The sequence below is a fragment of the Anser brachyrhynchus genome (assembly GCF_964034855.1).
Source record: "Anser brachyrhynchus genome assembly, chromosome: 9".
Taxonomy (NCBI): domain Eukaryota; kingdom Metazoa; phylum Chordata; class Aves; order Anseriformes; family Anatidae; genus Anser; species Anser brachyrhynchus.
The window spans coordinates 24,611,917-24,636,082 of NC_137703.1; the positions used below are offsets into that span (position 1 = coordinate 24,611,917).

Consider the following 24,166-nt stretch of genomic DNA (forward strand, 5'->3'; position numbering starts at 1 on the left):
TTTACAATTTGAAACTGATTTGCACACGCTCCTGAGAAACTTATAATTTAAGATTAGTGATAAAAAAATGCATAATTACGTTTCTTTAATTACAATTTATTTTAAAATATAAAAGTAATTAATAACTCCAAAAATAGACTTTTGACCGTTTCATCCAATAATAATAGAATGTAGTGAGTGAAGTGAGGGACTTGAGAATACTGATGTTACAGTTTTCTTTCAAAAAGTTAGACAGCATACCTGTAACAATATTTAACATATTCGTACTAATCATGCCAGATAATGCATTTTTTTAAAATCTTTATAACTCTAAAAAAAAAAGCTACAAATAGATAGGAAACATGAGTTACAAAAAACCCTGGAAAGATGCATCTTTTATGGAGTCCTGAAAGCATATTTGCTCTTGTATTTCATCTTAATTTAGTGCTTATCCCTAGGTACCACAAAAATGTTATCACACCGCTAGGTCGAATGCTTCCTTACGAAGTCAAACAAAATGTGGTAACAGGCTACTATCAAGAAAGTACCTTTATACACAACCGATTCCACACCTCCCCTCCCAAATATTCATTTTTACTTTTCTTAGAAATACCTGGGGAAGTATATGCCCCTTTTTCCCCTCCTTGATGGTTAACATATCAAAGCTTTCAAAGATCAGAAGGGAGATGAGTTCCTCAGAAGAAAACACATCATAGGAAAAAACTCCCCATCTCTAACGCATGGTTATAGGATTCAAGCAGCTGGGCCACCCAAAGGAGGTCACTGAAGGGACACAAATGCTGCAGCTGGTCTACAGCTGTCATGAAGACAATATGAAGGTTCATTATGGAGTGATAAGTAATCTAGCAGCAGGAAGGTTACTCAAGTACCATGTAACTTTTTCTATTTACCATCACAAATTTCAGTTACAGTTTTTACTGTCCTGTTAGTTACAAAGTTCTATAAATATTAACAAAACATTTGAATCCTTCTATGGTTAAAATGTCAGTTTCTACTAGTGCAGGGAGCGTTTCACTGCTTGCATCCAGGTATCCATAGCAGGTCTGTATTCCTCCAAGTCCTTCTGGGGCTCAAAAACTGCTTCTATTCGCCTCAGCTTCTTTAGTTGTTCTTTGTCAGTCCAAAGTCCTATAAACAGAAAGTTAATTCTCAAACTCAACTGTAAATATGTTTTCTTTTTGAGTTGTTTAATTTATTTCCAAGAGATCCAAACCAGAAACACAATAAGAAATCATGACAGCTTTTCTTTATTCAACCAACAACTTTCTCAGAGGGAAGCATGCTTTTTACATTGTGAAACTCCCTTCCAATAGCATCCACTTGTTTGGAATGCTGACAACAGCACATCTGCTTAACTGGGATGGTTTCCAAGGAACAGCTCTGGTACAGTGAAGTTCACTAAAATTTCATCAACACTGTGCCTTCAGCTGCAGGTCCCTCGAAATGAAGAAGGGCCACAGAAACCAAGACTTAGCACTAGCTGCTTTCCCACTGCCTTAAAAATTGTATAGATTACAGAAAACAACTGGCATTACCTATTCAGGTTAATTTATGGTATTGAAACTTTCTTGTCTATCAAGGACCTTCTTACAGTGTTAACTGTGGAATAAATCTTACCTGAGCATATATTTTTTATCTTACAGTTATGTTATTTACATATCACAGCAATTATAATACAAGTATAGATACACCTACAAAATATATTTCCATTAAGTAAGACCATTGGCAGTTTGTAGTTTAAAGTCAAGTTAATTTTTTGTCAGTTCTTTGTGAGTAAAGCTGGATTTTCCACCACCCCCCACGAATTTATTTTGTAATTCCATTGTGCATATTTCTGTGAAAACCTTAAAAAGAATAAAGGCTTGGTTCAGAGATGACAGGACACAGCTCCACTATGAATGACACTGCTCAACATAAGCAAGGCAGCTTCTTTGTCACATGATCCATCCACACCAAGCACAGCTTCACGCAGTACAAAAGTGGAAAGGGACACACAGTGCCCGGGTCGAGAAAGGGGGAGGGAGCAAAGACAGGATTCACCTTTCTTCTCCAGCACTGTATCCTCCTAAATGTAAATGAACCTTGCAAACCTTCATGCAGATACATTTCACATTAAGCTCACTGTTGCTATTCATTTATGTAAAACTAAACAAGCATAAAACTACTCAGCAAATTACGACGTTGTGATAAAAATACAAATATGGTCCTTATTTGGTTAACGTATGACCTGCTTTCTTTGGTTCATGAAATACAACCACAAGGGTAAAAGGGATTATGCAGAGAAGGGCAAACACTTCTTACCTTGGCTTCCTGCAAAAATGGGTGAAGTAATCCTTTGTGCTACATTTTACAACGATTTGAATTTATGCACTGCTTTCTTCTTCCCTGATACTTTTTCCTTATCTACAAACATATATGTTATGAGGGGAAAACAGAACCTTCAGAAATGTATACATACCTGAAGCAAGACCTGCTAGAAAAGCTGCACCAAGACTAGACATATCTGTGTTTGCAGGCTTTTCTATTTTCTTATTAATCAAATCTGAAGTCATCTGCATGACAAAACTATTATTACTGACACCTCCATCAGCTCTACAGGAAAGAGGAATAAAAGGTAAAAAAAAAAAATAAAAACAAAAAACCACATGCTTAGTTCATACACTTACTGCCAACATTTCAGACACCTATACATAAATTTATCAGTTATGCACAAACATTTCCATTTTCTTGGAAAACTTAGAGGCCAGCACAGGGTGCCAAGAAAAAAAAAAAGATGTCTTTAAATTGGGGGTCAGAGGGAGGACAGGAGGGACACACACAACAGACACATTGTTGAAAGTTTTGAGAGCTCTATCCTCAAAACTACACATCACCCTGATTGCAATGTTAGGGTTTACAAAATTATCACCATAACATGACAATAGTCAAAACCATTACATTAAACAAACCCTTTCCAAGGGCTCTCACACCTGTAAAAGTGCTTTTTTTTCATTACTAGTAAACCTTTGTACTAGGAAACTGAAATGCCTTCATGAGCATAAGGCTTCCACCTATTTTGTTTACTTCCTTCCTAATTGCACGATGTCTGAGACCTTCCCTATGCTTTCCTTGATGGTGTTGAGACAAGCAAAGAGAGGTAATAGGGACGTAGAGGACAAATGAAAACAATGGCTTTGTAGGTGCTTGTAGGTGGCAAAAGCTAAGGAGAACCAAAGGATAGAGGATACTAGCTAAGGCAGAAATTAACATTCAGCAGAGGGTAAGTATCCTGCTGAAGACAGGATAAAAACAAAGTCAGAAGGTATTGGTAGATATTAAAGTTGTGAGGACAAGAGTGGGAGAGAAATTTACAACCCAACTGTAAAAGCCATTAGGTGTGTCGTTACCCTCTAATGCTTAATCCACAAGCTAAATTGCTACTCATCTTATCTAACTCTATTATAGTCACTATATGAAATGGCAATCTTCTATTAATGAATAAAACAGAACACAGTCACACAATTTAAAGTTTACATTACGATGTAAATGAGATTGAAATTCTAAGGTTCCCTAGGCAGTACTTTCACACTTTGCATTTTTCAATGTGTAATCTCCATATGACTTCTCAACTCCTGGGTGCAATTTTGTACATGAAAAAAAGCCCCATAAGGAACAAGGAATTCCAATACTTTCCACCTCTTCCTCTTCAGTACTTCCCCAATCCTGGCTGTTTCTTTACATTGGCCTACTCTGTCTCAGTATACAATGTAACACCCAAACTTTTACCTTCCCCTACCTCTGTACTTGCACCTTTCTTCCACCACTCAACATTCTGAATTCTCAACTGTCTACATGCCTGCCAGTCTATTTCTTCCTTTGCATGAGTATCACTGGTGGATTGGAGGAAAGACAGGGACAGAAACACTCCTTGCTGTTTTTGACTGCGATATTACGATGACCCCTGGTTGTCAGAAGGAGAACTTTAGAAAGCTTTTCTCTGGAGAGGCTTGAGGCTCTAAAGCAACTGGTTTGTACAATAATATCTACTAAAATGTAGAAAGTAGTTTTCCAGCAACACATAATTCAGCTAAATCTTTTCAAGAGGTTGTGAAAAGCATATTCTAGGAATCACCATCACCTAACTGAATTTGATTTGCTTCTCAAAAGACTGAAACAAAGCCAATGTCTTGACAGTTGAATTGTAAAAATATTCTTCCTCGTACACCTCACAAATAGATTCAGTTTCAACCATCTTAAAAAACTGATCAGTCTGTGACAGACCCCACATAAAAAAATTCCAGTAAAACTGGATTTTGTAATAAAGGGTAGAATTACCTTTGTAATAGGCATTCCTGTATGTACTCTAACACTACATAAAAGCACCAACTTTGTTGCCTTTGTTTTTTTGTTTCAAATTAGAGCAAGTCATTACTCACCTGTTGATAATCACCAATGCCAATGGTTTAATTAATGATCCTTCTGTGCCACTTTTAAAGCTACATTAACATTTTACTTGGTAACAATCTATTTCTCAGCAGCAGAACATTTACAGTAAGATAAAATGCATAAAGTTCACATCTGTTTAAATCAAACTCCCATATATCAACTTAAGTTACATGGAACTTACCGAACAGTTTGAAGAGGAATGTGTACCTTCTTCACAATGGTATCATAAAGCTGTTTGTTTCTTTAAAAAAAATTTAGTTTAAATAAATATTATATATTCCATAGTGTCTCCAGTATCTACATAGTTAGAAAATAAAATACAAGGCAAAAAATGCCTCAGTTGTGTCAAAACCGTTGCACAGATAACAAGTTTCCAGAATACATAAGTGGTTTTTTTTTTTTAAAAAAAAAGACTGAAATTGTTCTCTGTTATACATCATTGTGAATGCACAAGTATGGGTAAATCACAGCACATTTTATAGCAAAGGCACTGTAGAAGGTACATTTATTCCCACCTGAAAATGATTATAGGTTTTCACAGACAAGATGCAATTACTAATGTAAGAAGTGGTTTAGAGTGAGGAAAGCGTGCTCACAGAAGTGTTAATTGGAGTTTATCCCACTATTCTTTAAAGGGAACATCTAAAAGCTCTAGGTTTGACCTATTCTGAAACCATTTCATTTAATGGGAAAAAAACTACGCACAAAGGGTCTCTACTTTGTTTTCAAAAAATGCAGGCTTCAGTTCAGGAATTCCTGCATCTCAGGTTTTTCTTACAGTGAAGAAGAAACTGCATTAGGGACTATTGCAGCAATACAGAATGTCACCTTCCTCCAGACACACTTTTTTTTTTTTTGCGCCTCTTTGCAGGAGGTTCATGTGCCCAAGGCAGAGAGCTGGTGGCTAAACGAAAGGAATAGCGAGTGTTCTGTAATTGGCCACAGTAAGGCACAAGCCAGGATCAAACTATGTTCACCTTCAGGTCAGGGCATGCTGGCTGGGATTGCAAGGCAGAACAATTTGTTTCACTGATGTGATCATACCAGTGGCTATCAGCAATATTTGCAATCCTGACAGTTAGATCTGGAAGTTCTTGTCCATTCACATATTTAAAAATATCTAAGGTGCCTATTATCACACCAAAGATTCAAACTTTGGCTAGTACAAAGCTTCCAACCCACATTGCTGGAGTGGGCTACAGCTTCTGACAGAACATTTCTAAGAAGGTAAAAACAAACTTCTAACAGAAAATATTTTTAGAACATGCAGAAAACAATATAATTTAAGAACCCCTATGTGATAACTTAGTAACAAACTCCAAGCTAATAAATATACACAATTTTATTTATAATGTGTTCAAGAAAAGAAAAGAAGCAGCATCTAAAATTCCTTTTCAACGTTACTGCAATGGATTACTGCAATTCGTATTTTACAAACTGCAGAAGTCAATGCATCCATTTAATGCTGCTGGTTAAAACAAAAGTGAACGTGAGAAAGTACAAGCAAGACAATTAAGCAATTACCTGAAAGCTACAGATTCCAATATAGCTCGTACAAGGTGATTTCTGCTCGTAGTAGGTTTCAGCCCCATGAAAGAGGCACATAAACATGGGTCATTCGCAGAAACCTGTGGAAAAGATTTCACAATGAGTTCAGAGAGCTGTGTTTGTAGGCTTTTGAGAAAGAAGTCAAATAGTAAGAAAAAGATAACTTACGACAGTTACAGGCAGCATAGTGAGAGAAGAAAATTGAAAACAATATGTAAGCGGTGTATAGTGTTATTAAGTAGCTCAGCGAACAGTTTAGTTTCTTTCAACAGCAAAAGGTTTAAGTGACTTACTAAGAAACATTAATCTGCGTGACTTCTCTTTAAAATTCATGCAGTGTATACAACAAGTGTCTAGGACAGGGCACACTGATATAGCTGTTCTCTAGCAAAATTTCACTTATTTTGTAAACTCTCCTGAACTTCTGAAGGACAGACTTTTAAGAAATAACACTGAAAAGGACAGTGATCATTATTCATTTGAATTGGTTTGTACTTCAGTCTGTTTTCAGTGACACCAATAAACAGTTTCCACCTAAAAGTCTAATGATCACTAAGTTGCCTTTCTTTGCAGGAGGAACTGGAAGACTGATTTAGGAATCTCCTCTCCACCCCTTCACTCCTTTGATGAACTTTATCAAAAAATATTGCTTTGCTGGTCCATAACTGTTTTGTGACAATGTTAAGTTCTATTTTCACTGTAGAGTAATTTTCGATTTGAAACAATCTTCTTGAGTTGTAATGCTACATATTAATTATGACAATACTTAAAAGAAGTTTGAATTTTATACTTATAAAATGCATAGACACACATAAAGTAAATTAAGAAAATGCTAGCATATAAAAAAAATGATGTATGGATAGGTACACATGCAGCAGACCAAGAATAGAAGATGCTGAACTATGACTTAATTAGTAGATCATGATCAGCAGCTACCAAAAAACCTGGGTTCCTAAATTGAAGATGGTCAAATTGAAATGGTCAAAGAAAATATTCTCTCTCGCCCCCAATACACAAGTAACCTTTCCACTCTAGGAATGGAACTACCTTTCCAGCCCAGAAGCATAAAAAAGATTCATTATTTAAGTTCACAGATTCTCATATATGAGAGGGCAAACCAAACAGCACGGATTCACGTTCTACATAAAGGTGAGGATTTGACAGAATCATCCATTTAAAAAGAGTAGCCATTAAAAAAAAAAGTTGTACATATGCATGCATACGGCAAACAAAGAGCTCTCTGTTTTTGCTGTTACTACCAACCACAACAAATTAAATCTGGAAACCCCTGTTTCTTGAAGAATAAGAGTGATTAATGCACACATTCACTCAGTTTCATATCTACTTTCACAATGGTGCTTCCCTTTCAAGAGGCTGCATCACAGCAGTAGAATTCAGTAAGAAAAACTTGTTCGTTTTGCGTTAATATTAATAAACTGAGAAATGTTTTACTCTGTGTAGGAAATGAACATACGGGCTTCACAAACCCCCTCCCTAACTGCCATCATTTTGAGGTCTAAGAAACATTATCATACAATCCATTTGTGCTAGCATCCAGCCAGTGAAGCCAAGCAGACACGTTACTGTTTCAGAAGCATTCAACTCTATTCATGTCCCTTTTCATACGATTTAATCTATTCCACCAATAAAGATTCTCTCACCGTGAGTCTACTAGCTAAGTCCCACTAGAGCAAGGAAGGCAGTGGTGGATGCTATTAGTGGTTACTAGGTGTCACAGTTGAAAAGAAACTCATTCAGTTTTCTAAATACAGATCCTAAACATGGAGTGGGAATATTCAAGTTAGGAAAAAAAGAAGACTGAACCAATGTTTACCAAGCAGCTAGCTGGGGTTCCTTCTGGAATCAGTGTCAAGAAAGAAGGGGAAAACAAAACACCACAAAAAAGGTTTTAGCAACACTTCTGTAACCTTTATAGAATTAAAGAATACAATAAAATGTTGGAAAAAGATTCAGACTAACATTTGCCTACCTTGGGTCTCCTGTCTACAAATACTGGAATTGGTCATGGCTCAGCACTTCCTTATTCAGAGCACACTTACAGTAAATGCTAAATGGAAGAACCTTAGCATAGCCAAGCTTTATTGCCCTAAAAATAAAGCTAATTATTAGGGTGTTTGAGAGAGGGTAGCTGGCCTAACCTGTAGGAGAAATTTTTTTCCCTAAGACACTAACCCTGGGAATGATCAAACTGAATATGGTAAACCAATGAAAAATCAAAAACAAAAACCTTTTGGAACCACACTGAAAGACAAGCTGTCAAAAGCATTCCACGTAATTCCCAATATATGTATTCAAACTAATGAATTAAAAGACTTGTTAGGGAAAGCAAAAGACAGCGGTGACTCTTTTGAGAAAAAAAATAATACTGTTTTCAGCTTGATGGCATTTCTTTATTTGTTTGGGTAGGATAATAACCTTTGAACTACTAAGAGGTTCAAATACCAGTTGTCTATACATTAAAGAACCAACTGACAACAGGCGTTCCTCAATGCCCACAGCACATTAACAGCTTTCCTTTCAGTGTGCCTGGGCCCTCTGTCCAGTAAAGGTCATAATGCCAATAATCCAAAAGACAACGCAGAGACCAGGTCTACACCACGGAGTTTCTCCTGAACAGCCACACTGCTTAAAAAACAAATAATGATTTGTGGAGAAAAACTGCTCTTTTCATGCTGACAAACCCACAATGTAGAAAGAGTTAGGCTGCTGAAAGCATTTTAGTCAGACTATCTTGCATTGCTTAGGAAAGCAGCATAACTAGACAAAAACTTTAGGGGCTCTGCAGTCCCTAAGCCAGGGAATGCTACATTAGCAAAACCTCTTTATTCTCATTCTGTATGCAGGTTTGCCTAGGAGTTCTGACTTGCAGCTCTGCCATATTTTGTGGTGAGAAATTACAAAATTATTAGTACCAACTGTCAAGCCCATAGTGGAAGCAACTGCTCTGCAGCTCAATAGGCAGTATGTCAGCTCCCCAGCTCCACCATGTCATCTAATGGAACTTATCAACTGGAATTCCCATCAGTTCTAAACTAGAGTGAACTGCATCATCAACATCACCCCCCTTGCTGCCCCTGTGCACTAATGGTAGCTCATCTCCATAATGAAATTCAAAAGGGATCATGAAGCGGAGGTGGAAAGGACAGACATGGTAGATGCATAGTCTTCAGCATAAACAGAAAGCAAATAAAAAGAACCCAAGACCTGTGACCCAGAGGAGATCAAGTAATTGCAGGAAGCTCCTTAATTAAAGAGTAAAATAGAAGAAAGCTACTAGAAAATGCAGGGAACTGAAACGCAGAGTGAATGCCAGGAACTCCTCACTATACAAACTGTACTCAGTAACAATACCAACAAAACACAAACCCCATTTCAGATGGAAAAAAACTAGTTTAGATTAAAACTTGCATAGCCAAGACATCTGAACATTACTATCTTTGCTTTTTCTAACACCAGGACCTGCAATCATACTCATATTTAAGTACATGCTGAAGTGCAACCAACATCTTCAAAAGAGGCAGAATAAAATTATTTTAGAACCGTGCTTAGAAGTATTATCGCAATGAAGGCCCTACACAGAGCAGAAAAGCTATGGGTTCAGTTTTTGTCTGTAGGCACCACCTGTGGGCAAGTCATTTAGTTTATCAGTCCCTCAGGTCACCATCTGCAAAATGGAAGTAATTTTCCTACTTTGTAGGCTTTTTCTCTTGCAAAGGGAAGGACTGTTTAAGTATTCTATTATCACAATGATCCTCACATGTTGTGGTATGGGACAGCGAGGAAGAACCTATTACAGAATAATTACAGTGATAAGACGTAACATACTACATCAAAACAAGATAAAAGTTAAAATTTCAACTAATTATTAAGAATATATTCTTAGTCATATTAAAAACTATAAGTTTACCTGAAAACCTGGAACAAAACAAACGCCTTGAGAATCAGCAATACTCCGTGCCATTTCTGCTGTTTCATCTACATTGGTGAAGAGATCTGAAAAGACGCATAGGTCATATGTTTGTATTAATTTTGATTTCTTCATATATCACGAAGGGACAAAAAGCTAGAGTTGGGCTATCTCCTTTTGCAATATTTCTCAAACATGTTCTAAGGGAAAACAATATTTCTGTATTTCATGTCCATCAGTCACATAAAAAAATCCTGTTCAGATGAAGACTAAATTAAAAAGATGTTCTCGTAACTGCTATGCTTTTTAATCTTCACATCCTGTAGAAGATCATTAGCTTTCCAGTCAAACAGACTTAAAGGGGAGTTGAGAAGGCTAACAGTAGCACCCTAAGTTTGCTAAAAACTTAAATGTTGCAAAACCTAAAACATGTTTTTCTTGTTTCCCTGCAAATACACTGTTACTGTCAGCCTAAGCACAAAATGACTACAGAGAAAGTCTTTAATATATATTTTATCAGCACTTACAATATTTTTACAAGTGACTGAAACAAATCTAAGTACAGTAGGTCCTAATATCATACCAATAATATTAAGTATGGATAAGTAGCACGGAATTTGATGTAGCCCGCTTACACATGTAGCACTGATACTTGTAACTGTAGCACTGAACTACATGTTGAAATGAGTAGTTTTCTCAAAAGACCAGCGGCTTAATCAAACGTCGAATGAAGACCTGAGGATCAATCTTTGTCACACTCAATCCTTTAAGGCATATAAACGTGCATGTATGTGTACATATGCACCAGCAGTTAAGAACTTCAAGAAATGTGGAAGTTTGTGGTGAGCTATATTTCAGGAAAACCTTTCTCAGATAATCCAAAATTTAGGAGGTTAATTCCTTTTTTTTGCATCCCAGTAAGGCATACCAAGTTTCTAAGAAAATGGGTAAATAGCATATTAGAGCACTCAGAAGAGCTGTCCTATAAACAATCAGTAGTTCTCAACATCAACTACCAGAGGGCTAGATTTTTCTTTAATCATTTATTAAACTGATGTGAAAATCCTTTCATTACATAATAATCAAAGCCAAAAGACACATTACTTGTATGTGCCACACTCATAACACTTAACTTTTAAAAATAACGTTCATATGACTCAAATCTGTTACTAATTCTGATATGTACAGCTAGTGAGCTCTCAAAAGCATTAAAACAATTTTTTATGGAAAATAGCATTTACAATCATGCTATCTAGACTTAATTGATAGTCAGTTTCTGTGCTGCTTCTCAACAGTATCTAGCCTAAAACAAGTCTCCTTTACAACAATTCTATTCAAGAGTGGATACCAGCTTTAAAAAAAGAAAAAAAATACAAGAAAATTATGCTCAGAAGAAAACAAGTGAGGAGCGTAACGTTCCAGGAACATGAAAGTACATAAGTAAGATGTCCTGAGAGACAGAATCTGAAGAGGAAACGGTTATACAAACTGTGCAAACCAATCAGAGGCATTTTAGGAGGACAGAAATTAATTTTACTTCATTAATCAGTTTCAATTTTTAAATAAGGAAAATTTACAGTAGTGCCTCAGCTATCTGCAGTCAACACACTCACCAAAAGACCTACTGCAGTAACTATGGGTATTCCACTGTCCAAAACATGTAGATAGTTTCTTCAGTTATGGATAAGAAAACCAAGCCCAATACCATAACGATAACCCTATAAAACAGTAACGTATTTCATCGTTCTACAAAATTAAATAACTACTTACTTATATCCTGAGCCCATTTAATGGCATTGCCAATGTCTGACATACAGCCTTCAGTTATGTAGACAACTTCATCCCCAATCTTCCAACCAATCAGTGGATATAGATCTTTATTATGTTCCATGAAACAAACCAAAAACACCTAATTAAATTTAAATGCTTCCAGGGAAACATATGCAAGCAACCCCAAAATAAATCAAGCTAAATAAAAAAAAAATGTATTTCCTTAACAGAATTTAAGCTACAAATAACAGTGGTATATATTAAAATTGATTAAAATTTAGTGGTTGAATTACAAAAGACCTTAACAACATTTTATTAAACCCAGTTAAGCTAAAAAAAATCACCACCCAATTATAAAAAGTCTTGAAACTAAAGAAAAAAAGCTATCTGCACTTTTTTAAGCAGAAAGAAATTACTGTTTTACTCTACCAAATAATTTTGGCTTTGCAATAATGCAAAAAAAATAAAAGGAAAAAAAATCCAAGGACTTTATCTCAGAAGAAAGGCAGAAATAAGCTATCACTATTGCTTTATTTGAAAATATAGTACAGAATCTTTGAAATAGCTGTCTTTTTGAAGGTACTATCACATTTAAAAAAATAAATAGCCAATAATGAGAACAAGCCTGACAATTTGTTCTCCCCTTTACCCTCCCCAAGACCACGCTGAAACCTTAAAAAGAAAATAGAGATCTCCTCCTTAAAGTGTGAACACAAACACCTTTGTGTTTGATATGCGTCAGTAAGAAGATAAATTCAAAGTCTTCAAGCACCTGCCAGACTGAAAAGGATACACCTGTTACTAAAGGATACACCTGATACTACTTAACTGTTTTGCAGTACCTCACCATACCACTAGGTATGACAGAGAACTACTTTTAATGCTAAAGCAAAAAGATTTAGTATCTAGCTGACCCACAGACATTTCCCAGGGCTGCACCTGGACAAATGGGTTCTTCAGGTCACTTAACCTAAGCATTCAGTGGCCTCTGCAATAGAAACTGCACAAACCCCAAGTACCCTAACTGTCCTTGAAGCCCGGCTTGCAATGATAAGAGCACCCAGACCTTCTGCAACCCTGCTCAGGCTGAGTGATCACTGGTAATGCAACAAGGATAGATGAGTCCCAGCATCTACATGATCAGAAAAGACAGAGGACCAAGACTTTTTTTTTTCCTCTCTATTCCAGTACTGTATAATATTGCTATCTTTCTACAGCTAAAGACAGAAGGCAAAGCATAACCATATTTTATCCATTTTTGTATCCCCATCCATAATAGCTGTAAAGTAACATGAAATATTCAAAAAACAATTTCACTAGCTTACCTCTCTTTGATGCGTACAGATTTCCTCCAGTATTAATGTTCCAGAAGCCACCTGTTCCCATTGTCAGTTTAACATCTCCCGGGTGGAAGCAGCATTCTCCAAACATGGCTGACTGCTGGTCAGCTACCTGCCATGCCAACCAAAATACACCAACAAGTTGGCTACCAACTACCAACCTACAATGCTGCTGGATTTTAAAATAGCCATGTAAACATTCCAGAGTTCTGAATACAAGTAACTATTCAGAAAGGAATTAAACATTTCTATACAATTTCTCAAGTATTAGCAGACCATTCAGACTTATCAGTTAGATTTATCACTAGAATCAAATTCTACCAGGTTCTGGGCTCAGCATGAACTTCTGAGCTATTACTTCTGTCACTGAAAATACGTTGTGGAAACTATTTCATGTTTTGGTACCTCACATGGATAAATGGGGCTTTTGTAATCCCAGGGAGAAGAAGGGAGTAGCCTGGCTTGAGTTTCTCTTCCTCCAAGTATCATGCTGAAAATGTGAGGTCTCGGCTTCCTTTTTTCCTGCAACCTGTCCTGTACCAAATTATTTCATGCTCACCTCTTTCAATGACATTTTGTTAAATATATTTACTTACATTTGTGCCTTGGTGTAACAGTAAATTTACAGGTAAGGAGAGGCTACAATTATTTAAAAACAGCAGGAGGAATTCATACCAGGCCAATGACATTTTTTCCATTTAACTCAGTTGAAACTCATTTTTTCTAGTCAAGTTCTTCCTTTTTTTTAATCATTACGTGACTAAAATAACATGTTTTTCTTATCAAAACCCTAAGTACTAACACAAGAAAATATTCCCCATTTATTTTTAGAGTAAAATATATAAACAAACAAAAGGTACCACAAGTGGTTCTATTAACAAACACCCCTACATTTGCGCAGAGTCTTAGTGAAGTCACGCCAGGGTGTATCCCATTGCAAAACTGTATCTAGAACAATGGATTTTAAGCCCAAGAGGGAGACATTACCGCAGCTTCAAATAGAAACCAGGTTTGTCAAGCCCTACACGTTCTGTACTTAATCATCTCATCATCTAACCTTAAAGGACTGTAACCTCTAGAAATCCCTTCCCATTCCTCTCCTCCAAGCTGAAAACTCAGTTTTCGGAGCAAAATTCAATAACCCACTCTACTATAGCTAAGTCACACAGAAGTAATAGAGAATGCTTACTAAACAGGCATGTATTAAATCAGAACTAGATACAAAGAAAGTAGGTACAGAAACACAAATATAGGAAAAATATCTTCACTCACCAATGACATTATTGGAACAGATACCCCAAATATTTCAGAGTCAGTTGATCCAAAATTGAAGCTTCAAATAAATATTATAGAGAAAAATCATAACCCTGAATTGACTCTTTTGTTAAAACAAAACCAAGATATCTAAGGCCCAGCTCTGTATCATCAATTGAAGGTAATGCTATCATTTTATTTTAAAGAAAGCATTAAAACTATCACTTTAAGAAATACTGATAGTAAAAATAAAGTTTTGCAAGTAGCATAAAAATGTACTTATGCAGATAATCATAACACACTATTTTAGTGCATCTATTTATCACTTTGCCTATGCAGGTTATGTTTATGTTTTTCTAAAAAAAATCAATGTTCTTTTGAATATGCTGTTGTAGTTACCTCGTGTCTTTCACTGGAGGATAAACAGACATTGGAATGGAAAGTAAATTAGACAAAGTGGGGTTCCAACACTTCTGAAATAATACAAAAAAAAAATCAGCAGTAGTCTCAGAAGTACAGTAAATAGCAACAAAGTTTTTTCTCAATAGCACATACCGTGAACGGTTCAAAAATGCCTGTAGAACTAGCATTTGAGTAGTCTGTGGCATATACAGAACCTAGCATAAAAAAAGAACAAAATAAAATATTTGGGCATCTAAAATCTAAGTCATTAGAAACGTTTTTTCTTTAAACATGCCCACAGCTCCATGAAATATAAACTGAGTTTCTATAGGCAAAATCATAATGGATACCACAAGTACACAGACTTCACCTGCTATTCCCTACAAGGTGCATATACTAATTACTTAATTTAACTCTCAAGAAACTGGCCAGAAAAGAGGTGATACTCTTTACAATGTTTAGAGCACTGACTACATTGCAGTCCATCATAAATCTATACAATTGCTCAGGCATTAGCCTTCACACCGCTACCTGTTCTGGAACAGAAACTTGTAATTCTTCCACGTTACAATTCACTGTTCTTTTGCTTTCATGGGTACTTTTCTTTAAACAAGGCTAAGTAGTTCTGATCATTTTCTTTAGATCTTAAGCACTTCAGAAGTTGATTAGGTTGAATAATTACTTCCCGTTCTGACTACCATTCCAGGCAGGTCCAAAAATAATTCAGAAGTTATTTTTTTCTTTTTTTAAAAAACAATAAATATCTTACAATAATCACCGTTTATAAAAAAGCATAAATTATCAAAGCATATTTAAATTCTAAGAAATATCAGTTTTAGTCATTAATGTAATTGCTTAGATTCCAGTATGTTTTATTAGTATTTAAGAGCAACTGTAACATTCACCTTTAGTCAATCTATACAGTAACCACGTGTCAACTGTTCCAAAGCAGCAGTTATTTTTTTTGGCAGCTTCATCAGCCTGGGAACAAATATACATTAAAAAAAAACTATTTACAACTGGATATGATAAAGAGGAACAATATTTCATTTCTCCTTTTTTATTCTCTTTGTAGGTTAATGATAATTATGTCCTAAGAAAATAAGTCTTCAATTACCAATACTTCTAAAAAGGGTGAGTCACCTTTTAATATAATATTGTACCTTATAATGTATGTAATATCTTACACAAAAACCATTCGTGATCCTAAAAGAGAGTAAGGACAGTTTCTAATAGCTGCTGCAAAGGAAACAAAAGCAATTACCCAATCTTCTACTGCAGTAGCATCAAAGATCTACGAAGGGAAACTTCCTAGTCACAATTCTAACAGTGGTGAAGGAGCAGTGAGTAAAGAAAACAAGATCCAAAGCATACTGTACTAAAAAAAAAAAAAACAAACGCCAAACACACAGAAATAGAAGCAACAAATATATTTTAAAACATGTGCTTGAGAACAGTAAGAAACAAGCAATCGCTTTCTGGTTTGTGATGTCTGTAAAGAGTCTAAAATGTTATTTTCCTTGGAATTTTTTCCTCCTTTAAAATAAGCAGCTTACATTTCATCTGATTTCTACTAACTGATACTGTGTACAACTACAGAACTCAAAAAAAGGACATAGCTACAAATTCACACAAAATATGATTAGATACATTGTTCTCTGTAATCAAGAGACATTTTTGAGCTTCTTGGTTTGATATTCACATATTTTAAATATCAGTGCCTGGCGAAGTTATGGGACAACATTCATCTGACATCAAAGACTCAGCAGCTGCATATCTTTCAATTTCGTAATATTCCAAATTCACACCTCACATTTTCAACAATATTTTCAAAAAACACAAGTAAAAACTATCACTAACCTTCTCAATAATTATGACAGAAAAAAAAAAAACATTTTGAGCTTTCTTTACACAGGAATGACAAAACTGGATGTTGATAATTTTCTTCAAAAATGAACACGAAGTAAAAAGAAGCTCAAGTTATAAGTACTATCAGAAGAAACAAGGAAAAGAATAAGGATTAGAGCAAAAAATCAGGTAACAAACAGCTTTGTGTTCATTATTGCATTAGATTATTCCAGCAAAACTTACGTGTTTTCCAATTTACACTACAACAAAATGCAAAATAAACTGCAATGTTTGACTAAGTATGATATTGTTTAGGCAACTATAAAAACTGGAAAAGTGCAGACTGGTATGGTAATAGTGCCAGATGAAAACAAACATAATTGTCACACAAAACTTAAGTGCAAACAACTTTAAAACATAAGTACAATTATTAACAGTAAACTTATACAAAAGGAAATAAAGTGATTTGACTCTGCTTCTTATGCACAAAGAGAATTTCTTGCTACTACACATTTTCTAGACTCAGAGGCAAAAGTTGTATAAATGTGAGTAGATCTTATGTAGGTAGATAGGCTTTGAATGTTGATGCAGACTCATTCTGGTTCTTTTGAGGAAAGGCATGACCAAGGTAAAACTGAAGAAGCCACAACCAACCTAAGTCACTAGTCATTATTATGACTTAAGTTATTACTTTTCCCTTTGCAACTTACCTCAGGTATGTTTTTGAAAACCCATGACAACTTCATTGAAGTCTGGTGTGTTGAAAAAGTAAGAAAACTGGGAGCCAAATATCGATCGTTCCCAGTCAAGAAATGAAGCATTGTAAAAATAACATGGATTACCTGTTTCAAAAGAAAAGAATTAATTTTCAATCTCGCCCTTTAAAGGTTTCTGATAAATTTAGAATCACTAAAGATGAAAGAATGACTACATAGATGAAAGCAGCTGTCATGAGAATACATCCAGAATGCTCAAAATCCATTAGAGAATCCTTACATATGATGTCAGCAGCTAGCCTTCCCACAGCAGATAGCGAAGAAAAGAGCAGCTGCACTAATCAAGTCTGTTTCCAGATTTCTGCTGGCACACTGATACAAACGGCATTACAAAATTATATTACCTATATGAACACAATGCACTGTGTGGTAGACAGTGTTACGAACTGTTATTCCTTTGAAAGTTCTTCTACATGACAGGCTCAATCATGTTTTAAGAGATTAAACAAAAATTACTAATTAATCAAAGTTCCAATCACAAAAGAAATCAGTGTCAAAATGAAGTATTTAAATAATTATTGTTGATGTGCTAGGCATACACTTAAAAAAAGTAACTTCAGTTTTTCCATTTAGAGCAAATGTTTCTCTTAAAACAAGTACAAGCCATGAGTAGCATAAAACGTACCTTCTCCAGATAACCTCAGAGTACGTTTAAAAAACGCAACCAAAGCATTGCCAACCAAGAATTACCTGCATCCAAAATTTATGCTGCAGCTGTGCTAGCATGCAACATTTTAATACAGCAAAGACTAAAAAGTAACAAAATGCATGCTAGACCTACACATATCTTTTCCCATAATTAATGAACTTCAGGCACTTCATTTTTTTCTTGGTACCATTTTCCATGCAAATCTTGCTTTTTCTTTAAATGTTTGAGGCCATAGCATATTTTATTAATATGTTAACACTGTATTTGCAGTATTTCATATACTCTCCCTACTCATAACAAAAATGAAGCAGTTATAACATGTTCAAGCAATATACAGCTTAGCAAAGTTTTACCTTCAGCAGAAGGGATCTATTCCAGGAATTCACAAGTTCAGCACTTCTTAAGTCTTGCCAGCTTATGAAATTATGAAAAGGTTTCCCTGTCTTCCTGAAAAACAGTATTTGAACATTCCCAATTGAAATCACAGAATATACACAGCCGCACCGCCCTCCCCCCCCCCCCCCCCCCCCCCCAAAAAAAACAAACAAAAAAATCATACACCATTTCCAATCACAACATTTAACATTAGGGTCAATTCCTAAAATAAGTGCATGCCTTCCTCTTGGATTTGAGGAACTGGTAACAAGCACCCAGACATTTTTGGTGTAAGGCTTCTCACCAGAATTTAAAGAAAAAAAATCACAGAGTCATATAATCATTTAGGTTGGAAAACACCTTCAAGATCATTGAGACCAAACAATATACATATTAATTTTTTTCAAAGTATCAAAACAAAAATTCTGAACTGCTGCAAACCATGGCAATACAAACATAAGAGAACGCGACTGACTGACTTCTGCTGCTTTTCAGAATCCTGACTCAGTTCAGCATTTCTACGAGCTACTCCTGTCCAGTCCGTGGCAATGAATATCAATTCATTGCAACTAACACACAGTGTACATACTTGTGCCACGTAATGAACGTTGCTCTCTGTGTTGAAATGCCAAGACCAGCAACTTGCCTCATGTGAAGTCCTGCAGCTAAAAAATGAACAGAAAAAAAAACAAAGAAACAAGCAATAAATTCTAATATAACCATAAAAAGCTATGGAATGTTTAGGAAATAATTTAATAAAATATATCTCTATAGACTGACTGAGTGGCTAGAGCAGCAAAATAACAGAGAACTCTGACCAATTGATTCCAAAGCAGGTCACTAAACCTACATAATTCACAAAGCAGTTGTGGCACACTGACCCTCTGCACATTCTGAAAGGCCTGTTGATACTTTTCCTCAACAAATCCAGAGACAGGCCTACATGTAAGAAACCAATTAAAATGTTAATTTCACATGGATGAATGTGAACAAAAGCACAAAGCGATGAAATAATCTTCACAAAATTAAACAAAAAACCCAACAACCGAAAGACATTCCACAAAGAAACAAAACAACATTAATTCTCTAGGCAGTAAAGAGATTGATTCCAATATACCACAACTTTCGACAACAATCTTTCATAATGACATTATCTCACCTAAAATATTATATTCCTTCAATAAGCTTTTAAAATTAGTAGGAACAAATTTGTTTAGAATACTTATCACTGAATGCAGCAAAGTATACTTCAAATTCAGAAGTAGAAAAGTCTATGTTTGGGTATACACACATTTTGCTGTTATACATTACCTTCAAATAACTGTAGCAAAACATTTTTTCTAATATATATATACATATATATATATGTATGTAAAAATATGATGTAAACATTTAAATTTATCCCCAGCTATTTTTGAAGTGGCTCTGGTCAGCTTCCATAGTACCTCCATGCATGCTAAGAGAAGCAAAGTTATGTGAAAAAAATATACGCTAAGGAATTCCACGTCGGTGTTTTGTACAAAATACTGTTGTTCCGAAGGGCTCTCAATCCAGCTATTTCAGTAAATCACGGGCTATGTAGGTACATATCACAGACAACCTGCCAACGTCTCCAGGTACTTCTACCCCTTCTTACCTTCTGCCCCAAGGACCTAGCAGTCCTTGCACTGAAGCAGACATTCACAGCAAGGCCCTCAACCACCTGAAAATCAGATCCTGCTTGATAGCAGGAACATATGGGAGGAGGACTTTGGAGCGGGTGGCTTGTGAACAGCAGTTTTTCCCTTCCAGTAGCAGCTAGGTGTAGACAAACCACACCAGGACTGCTGCAGCTCCTGGCCAGTTGGGGTGGCATGGCTTACTCTTCCCCATCTCCACAAGCTGCAGGATCCCACCACTTTTCTCCTATCAGCTATGATGCTCTCTAGATCTCCTCATAGAGGAATTGAACTTCCATTAAAGAGAAAAAGAAAACTGAAAACAAAAGACAGACACTTTTCAACTAAGCTTGTGAGCTGTCTCTTGGAAGGGCTGAACAAACACTTGAGCAAGAAAGGAACGGGACCACAAAAGCCAGGAGCAATTTCCACCTTTATGCAGTACCAAGCTCCATCAGCTCACCCATCTGCACACAGAATCACATCTTAGCTCCACACAGTCCACAACCAAAGTGCTCCTGTGCCTTCTTTCTGCTTGCAGATGTCCTTCCTGCCCCTGCTACCACACCCTCTTCTTGGGTTGGCACAAACACTTGTGAAGCTTGGCTGGCACAAACAGCTGCGTGGTGATCTTACTCAGGAAACTGCTCTGGACATGAAACAACTCTGTGGAACGAAGGGTGGGACTGCTTCTTTTGACAGCAGCGTGGGTTTATGCGCACTTACATACCTACTTAAAAATGCCTTGCGACAGGGCACACAGCTTGATGACATGAAAAGCTTCCTCTTTTTAACACTTGCTGAAGGATCTTGCTTCCTGATTTGCCCCACAGAACGGGAGTGGAGGAAGCTAGTAAGGCCTTAAGGGACTGAGGTGGCATTACTAATCTTGTGACAGAACACTTGTGGCTGTTGAGAGAACAGACCAAGAGTCCAAAATAATCAGCTGCAGCTCACACCTGGTAATTGTTACTTTCTCTGTCCCCACAGGCTGTCCTCCAAAGAGAAAAGAGCAGCTTTGCCTTGAGCCAGGCTTGGAGGCAGAGCAAACGCTTCAATACCAAACTGCAAAGAAAGGAGGCGCCTAAGGCATTGAACAAAAGAGCAAGGACAGATGAACATACACAACAAGGTGGCTGGGAAACCGTGAGAAAGTGAGATGGGGTGCAGGGACAGGCTCCTGGCATCAGCGTGGAACAAAAGGTGACCCATGCTGGATCGTGGCACAACGGGAAAGCTGTGAGAGCTGTGGAAAGTGAGTGCGTGGTTAGAGCAGAATCCAGAAGAGGGAAAAGCAAAACAAAACAAAAACCCACCACCATCACCACCAACAAAAAAAAAAACACAGAACATACAGAAGCCTGTTAGACAAGGGAGTTGTGTGTTATAAGGTATACGGAATATAAAAAAGCTAGGCTTAAGTACACCTAGAAGAGAACAATAACAAGAAATGCCCTGGTAAGAACTGTTTGTAGTTTGAATGGGCCAAGTGGGAATACCAGGTTGTAACAGAGAAAGCACAACTACGTAGCACCCTCCCTTTGCTCTCTCATATGCTCACATCCACAGACAGCAAGTGGCAGCAAAGGGGAATCAGAAGAGGAAACAAGCCTGCTCTCTGCTCAGACACAGAAGCATTTGGGGAAAGGAAGAAAGACTGGTATGCGTGCTCTGGGAAGCTGGAGCAACAAGGCACTGTCGCTGATGATCAAATCCAGTACACACACAGTTTCTCGTTCTGCTTCAACCTTAATCTGGCCCCAGTGAATTAAAATAAAAAAGTAGAGGGGTTCTATTTTACACAATGATTGGGTAGCCCTTAAAGCATGCTGTACACCTTTGCTCAGTGATGAACTTTCAGTATAACTTTTTAAATAAACAACAACCCTCGCTTACTAACTACTTAGCTAACAACTAGTTTTAGCAAATAAGCAAGTACTTTCTCAGAGACTTAGTAAGCCATTACCTTGCACCGCCTCTTTTATTACACCAATAAATTGACTCCACAGGACTTCAGGATCTAATTCAACCCAGCCAGGACGAGGATAAAGCGACTCTACCTGTTCACAAAAGATACACAGCATTATTACAGCCCCTCATCACAGAAACCAATATTCTGGTGAAAGTTTGAGCAAACGTGTTTGGTTTTGCTTTACTTCTAATTTTCTAAACCTCTACTGTGACCGAAGAAATACGCGTTTGCCGCTTTCAAAGCGGAGCTGAACACGGGTGTGCGATCTGCAGAATTCTTCCTCAGCCCTGGAAGAATAAAAAAGCCTAAGCCTCAGAACTCGGAGAGCCTGTTGCGCCTCGCAGGACTCCAAACTGGAATCCAGGTTCCCAGAGGGCCTCCTGGACATCCAGGGATGTCAGAGGCCCGCTCTGTCAAAACGGCACGCCAGGACAGGGAGGCTGCCAACGAGTTCCACTAAAAGCACGCCAAAACTGATCAGACTGCTCACACTGTCCCTCACAGCAACCCTGCCGCAGCACCTGATGACGAGGAAGCTGGTTCTGAATATCACCTTGATCCCCAAACCACATAAAACACGGTCAGCCTGAAACCCACCCGTCCGAATCCAGCCCTTGGCAGCCGCCCCCTCAGGGTGTGTGTGAGGGCAGGCCGCGGGCAAGCCGCGCCAGGTCCTCGGAAGACGCCGGCGGTACGGGGCCGACGGAGCCGCCGCCGCCCTCCCTCTTTCCTCCTCCCCCCCCCGACTTCACCTTCCTGCAGCTGGAGCCTCTGACGGCGGCCACCCGGTCGTAGACGTGGCACTTGACCGCCGTGCTGCCCACGTCCACCCCCAGCACGTACCGCGCGGGGGCGGCGGCGCCGCCGCTCTCCGGCTGCCCGCACGGCATCGCCCGCCCGGCCCGCCACAGAACCGCCCTGAGGAGAGGGCAGGCGGGGCGGGGCGGCCACGGAGCGGTGGGCGGCGGGAGGGTTGGTCCCCGAGGCGGGGCCGGCCCCCAGAAGTTAACCCTGTTGTGCTCTGCACTTCGGTTGGGGCTGTGCTGGTTTACGTTTACCGAGTGCGCCTCTGAGGTCTTCAGTTAGACGCTAAATGTTAAAGGGTTTCTGAGAGGCATGCATGGCGTGAGTGCCTCTGGAAAGTTTCTTCAGGGGGTTGCTGGCTGTCATGGAAGCAATGTTTAAAACTAAGTCCTCCTTACAGCAGTACCAAATGGGGAAAAACAAACAAACAAAAAAAACTAACAAGAGCAGGTGGGTAGTAAAGCCAAGGAGCAAACTGCACCAGCTTCCCTTTTGTTAATAACCAGTTGTTATTTGTCACGAACAAATTATATGTAATTAGATGAAATCCTCATTTGCAGCAATGCTCCTGTGCCACTACCTTGCTTCACATAGAGAATCACATTCAAAGTTAATTTTAAAATAAAGTTAATGACAGAAACAATCCCTCTTCACCCTTAAATGGGGGGGTTATTGTTAAACAGGAGCGACCAGAAATGTTCTCAGTTAAGCAATAAAATTCAGGATGCAGAACCCCAAACTAGCTTCAGCAGAATTTTGTCTTATCACCAATTTAATTAGAACAATTAATCAGTTTTAATTCCTCACTTAATTAAATAGGAAAAATAAAAGCAAAAAAAATAGAAATCTTTTTCCCTTGCAACTCTAATTTGGCCCCTTCACAAAAAGTTGCATTGTGGAAAACAAAAGGATGGATGGGATAAGTCTCATGTTATTACATCTTTAAACCAGGAATATTAATAGCAGCAAGAGCCACATAAGGATAGGCTCTCCACCTCACCTGGGCAGTCATAGAGGTCACTGGGACAAAGGTACAGGCCACAGGGGAGCTGAAGGTGTATAGAATAGAAACCTAGAAATGCTGCTTTAGCTCTCCTCCCTAAAGAACGACTCATTAGGAAGTTACAGTCTCTTGGACTTGTCTTTTGTACAGAAAATAAAGGTCTTTTACTCAACCTTTTAGAGCGTAAGTATCTAAGATAAACAGAAAGCTAATACATATATGTCAGAGAAAGGTATCTGATGCACTATATCTGATCAAGACTAAATTTCTTTCCAACTATTAAGTTTTCCTTTTGTTTGGTAATTATTTCAAACTTCCAAATAAAACTCCCTAAGTAAAATTCAACATATGCAACTGGTAAAGACTAAAAACTCTTTACAAACATTCAAAAACTAACCAGACTTAAACAAAACA

The 24,166-nt window shown here is 37.6% G+C and overlaps 1 protein-coding gene across 8 annotated transcripts; it reads right to left on the reverse strand.

Annotated features, from left to right (window-relative positions):
• Positions 1-80: 80 nt before the first annotated feature.
• GK5 (glycerol kinase 5) lies at positions 81-23,983 on the reverse strand. 8 transcript variants are annotated; one of them, XM_080605300.1, is made up of 17 exons: positions 22,698-23,925; positions 21,940-22,033; positions 18,905-18,980; positions 18,294-18,387; positions 17,226-17,357; positions 15,573-15,648; positions 14,821-14,882; positions 14,665-14,735; positions 14,284-14,344; positions 13,417-13,545; positions 12,997-13,123; positions 11,672-11,776; positions 9,902-9,987; positions 5,950-6,053; positions 4,607-4,666; positions 2,459-2,592; positions 81-1,128 (listed from the first exon to the last, which is right to left on the reverse strand). In XM_080605300.1, exons 1-17 carry the CDS (start codon positions 22,833-22,835, stop codon positions 995-997), a joined length of 1,683 nt encoding a protein of 560 aa, XP_080461426.1. In that variant the 5' UTR covers positions 22,836-23,925; the 3' UTR covers positions 81-994. The 8 variants fall into 8 exon arrangements, with proteins under 8 accessions (XP_080461426.1, XP_080461425.1, XP_080461428.1 ...); XM_080605299.1 differs by having other exon boundaries at positions 14,665-14,738; positions 22,698-23,916; XM_080605302.1 differs by lacking the exons at positions 21,940-22,033; positions 22,698-23,925 and adding exons at positions 19,166-19,254; positions 20,704-20,882 and having other exon boundaries at positions 14,665-14,738.
• Positions 23,984-24,166: the final 183 nt, after the last annotated feature.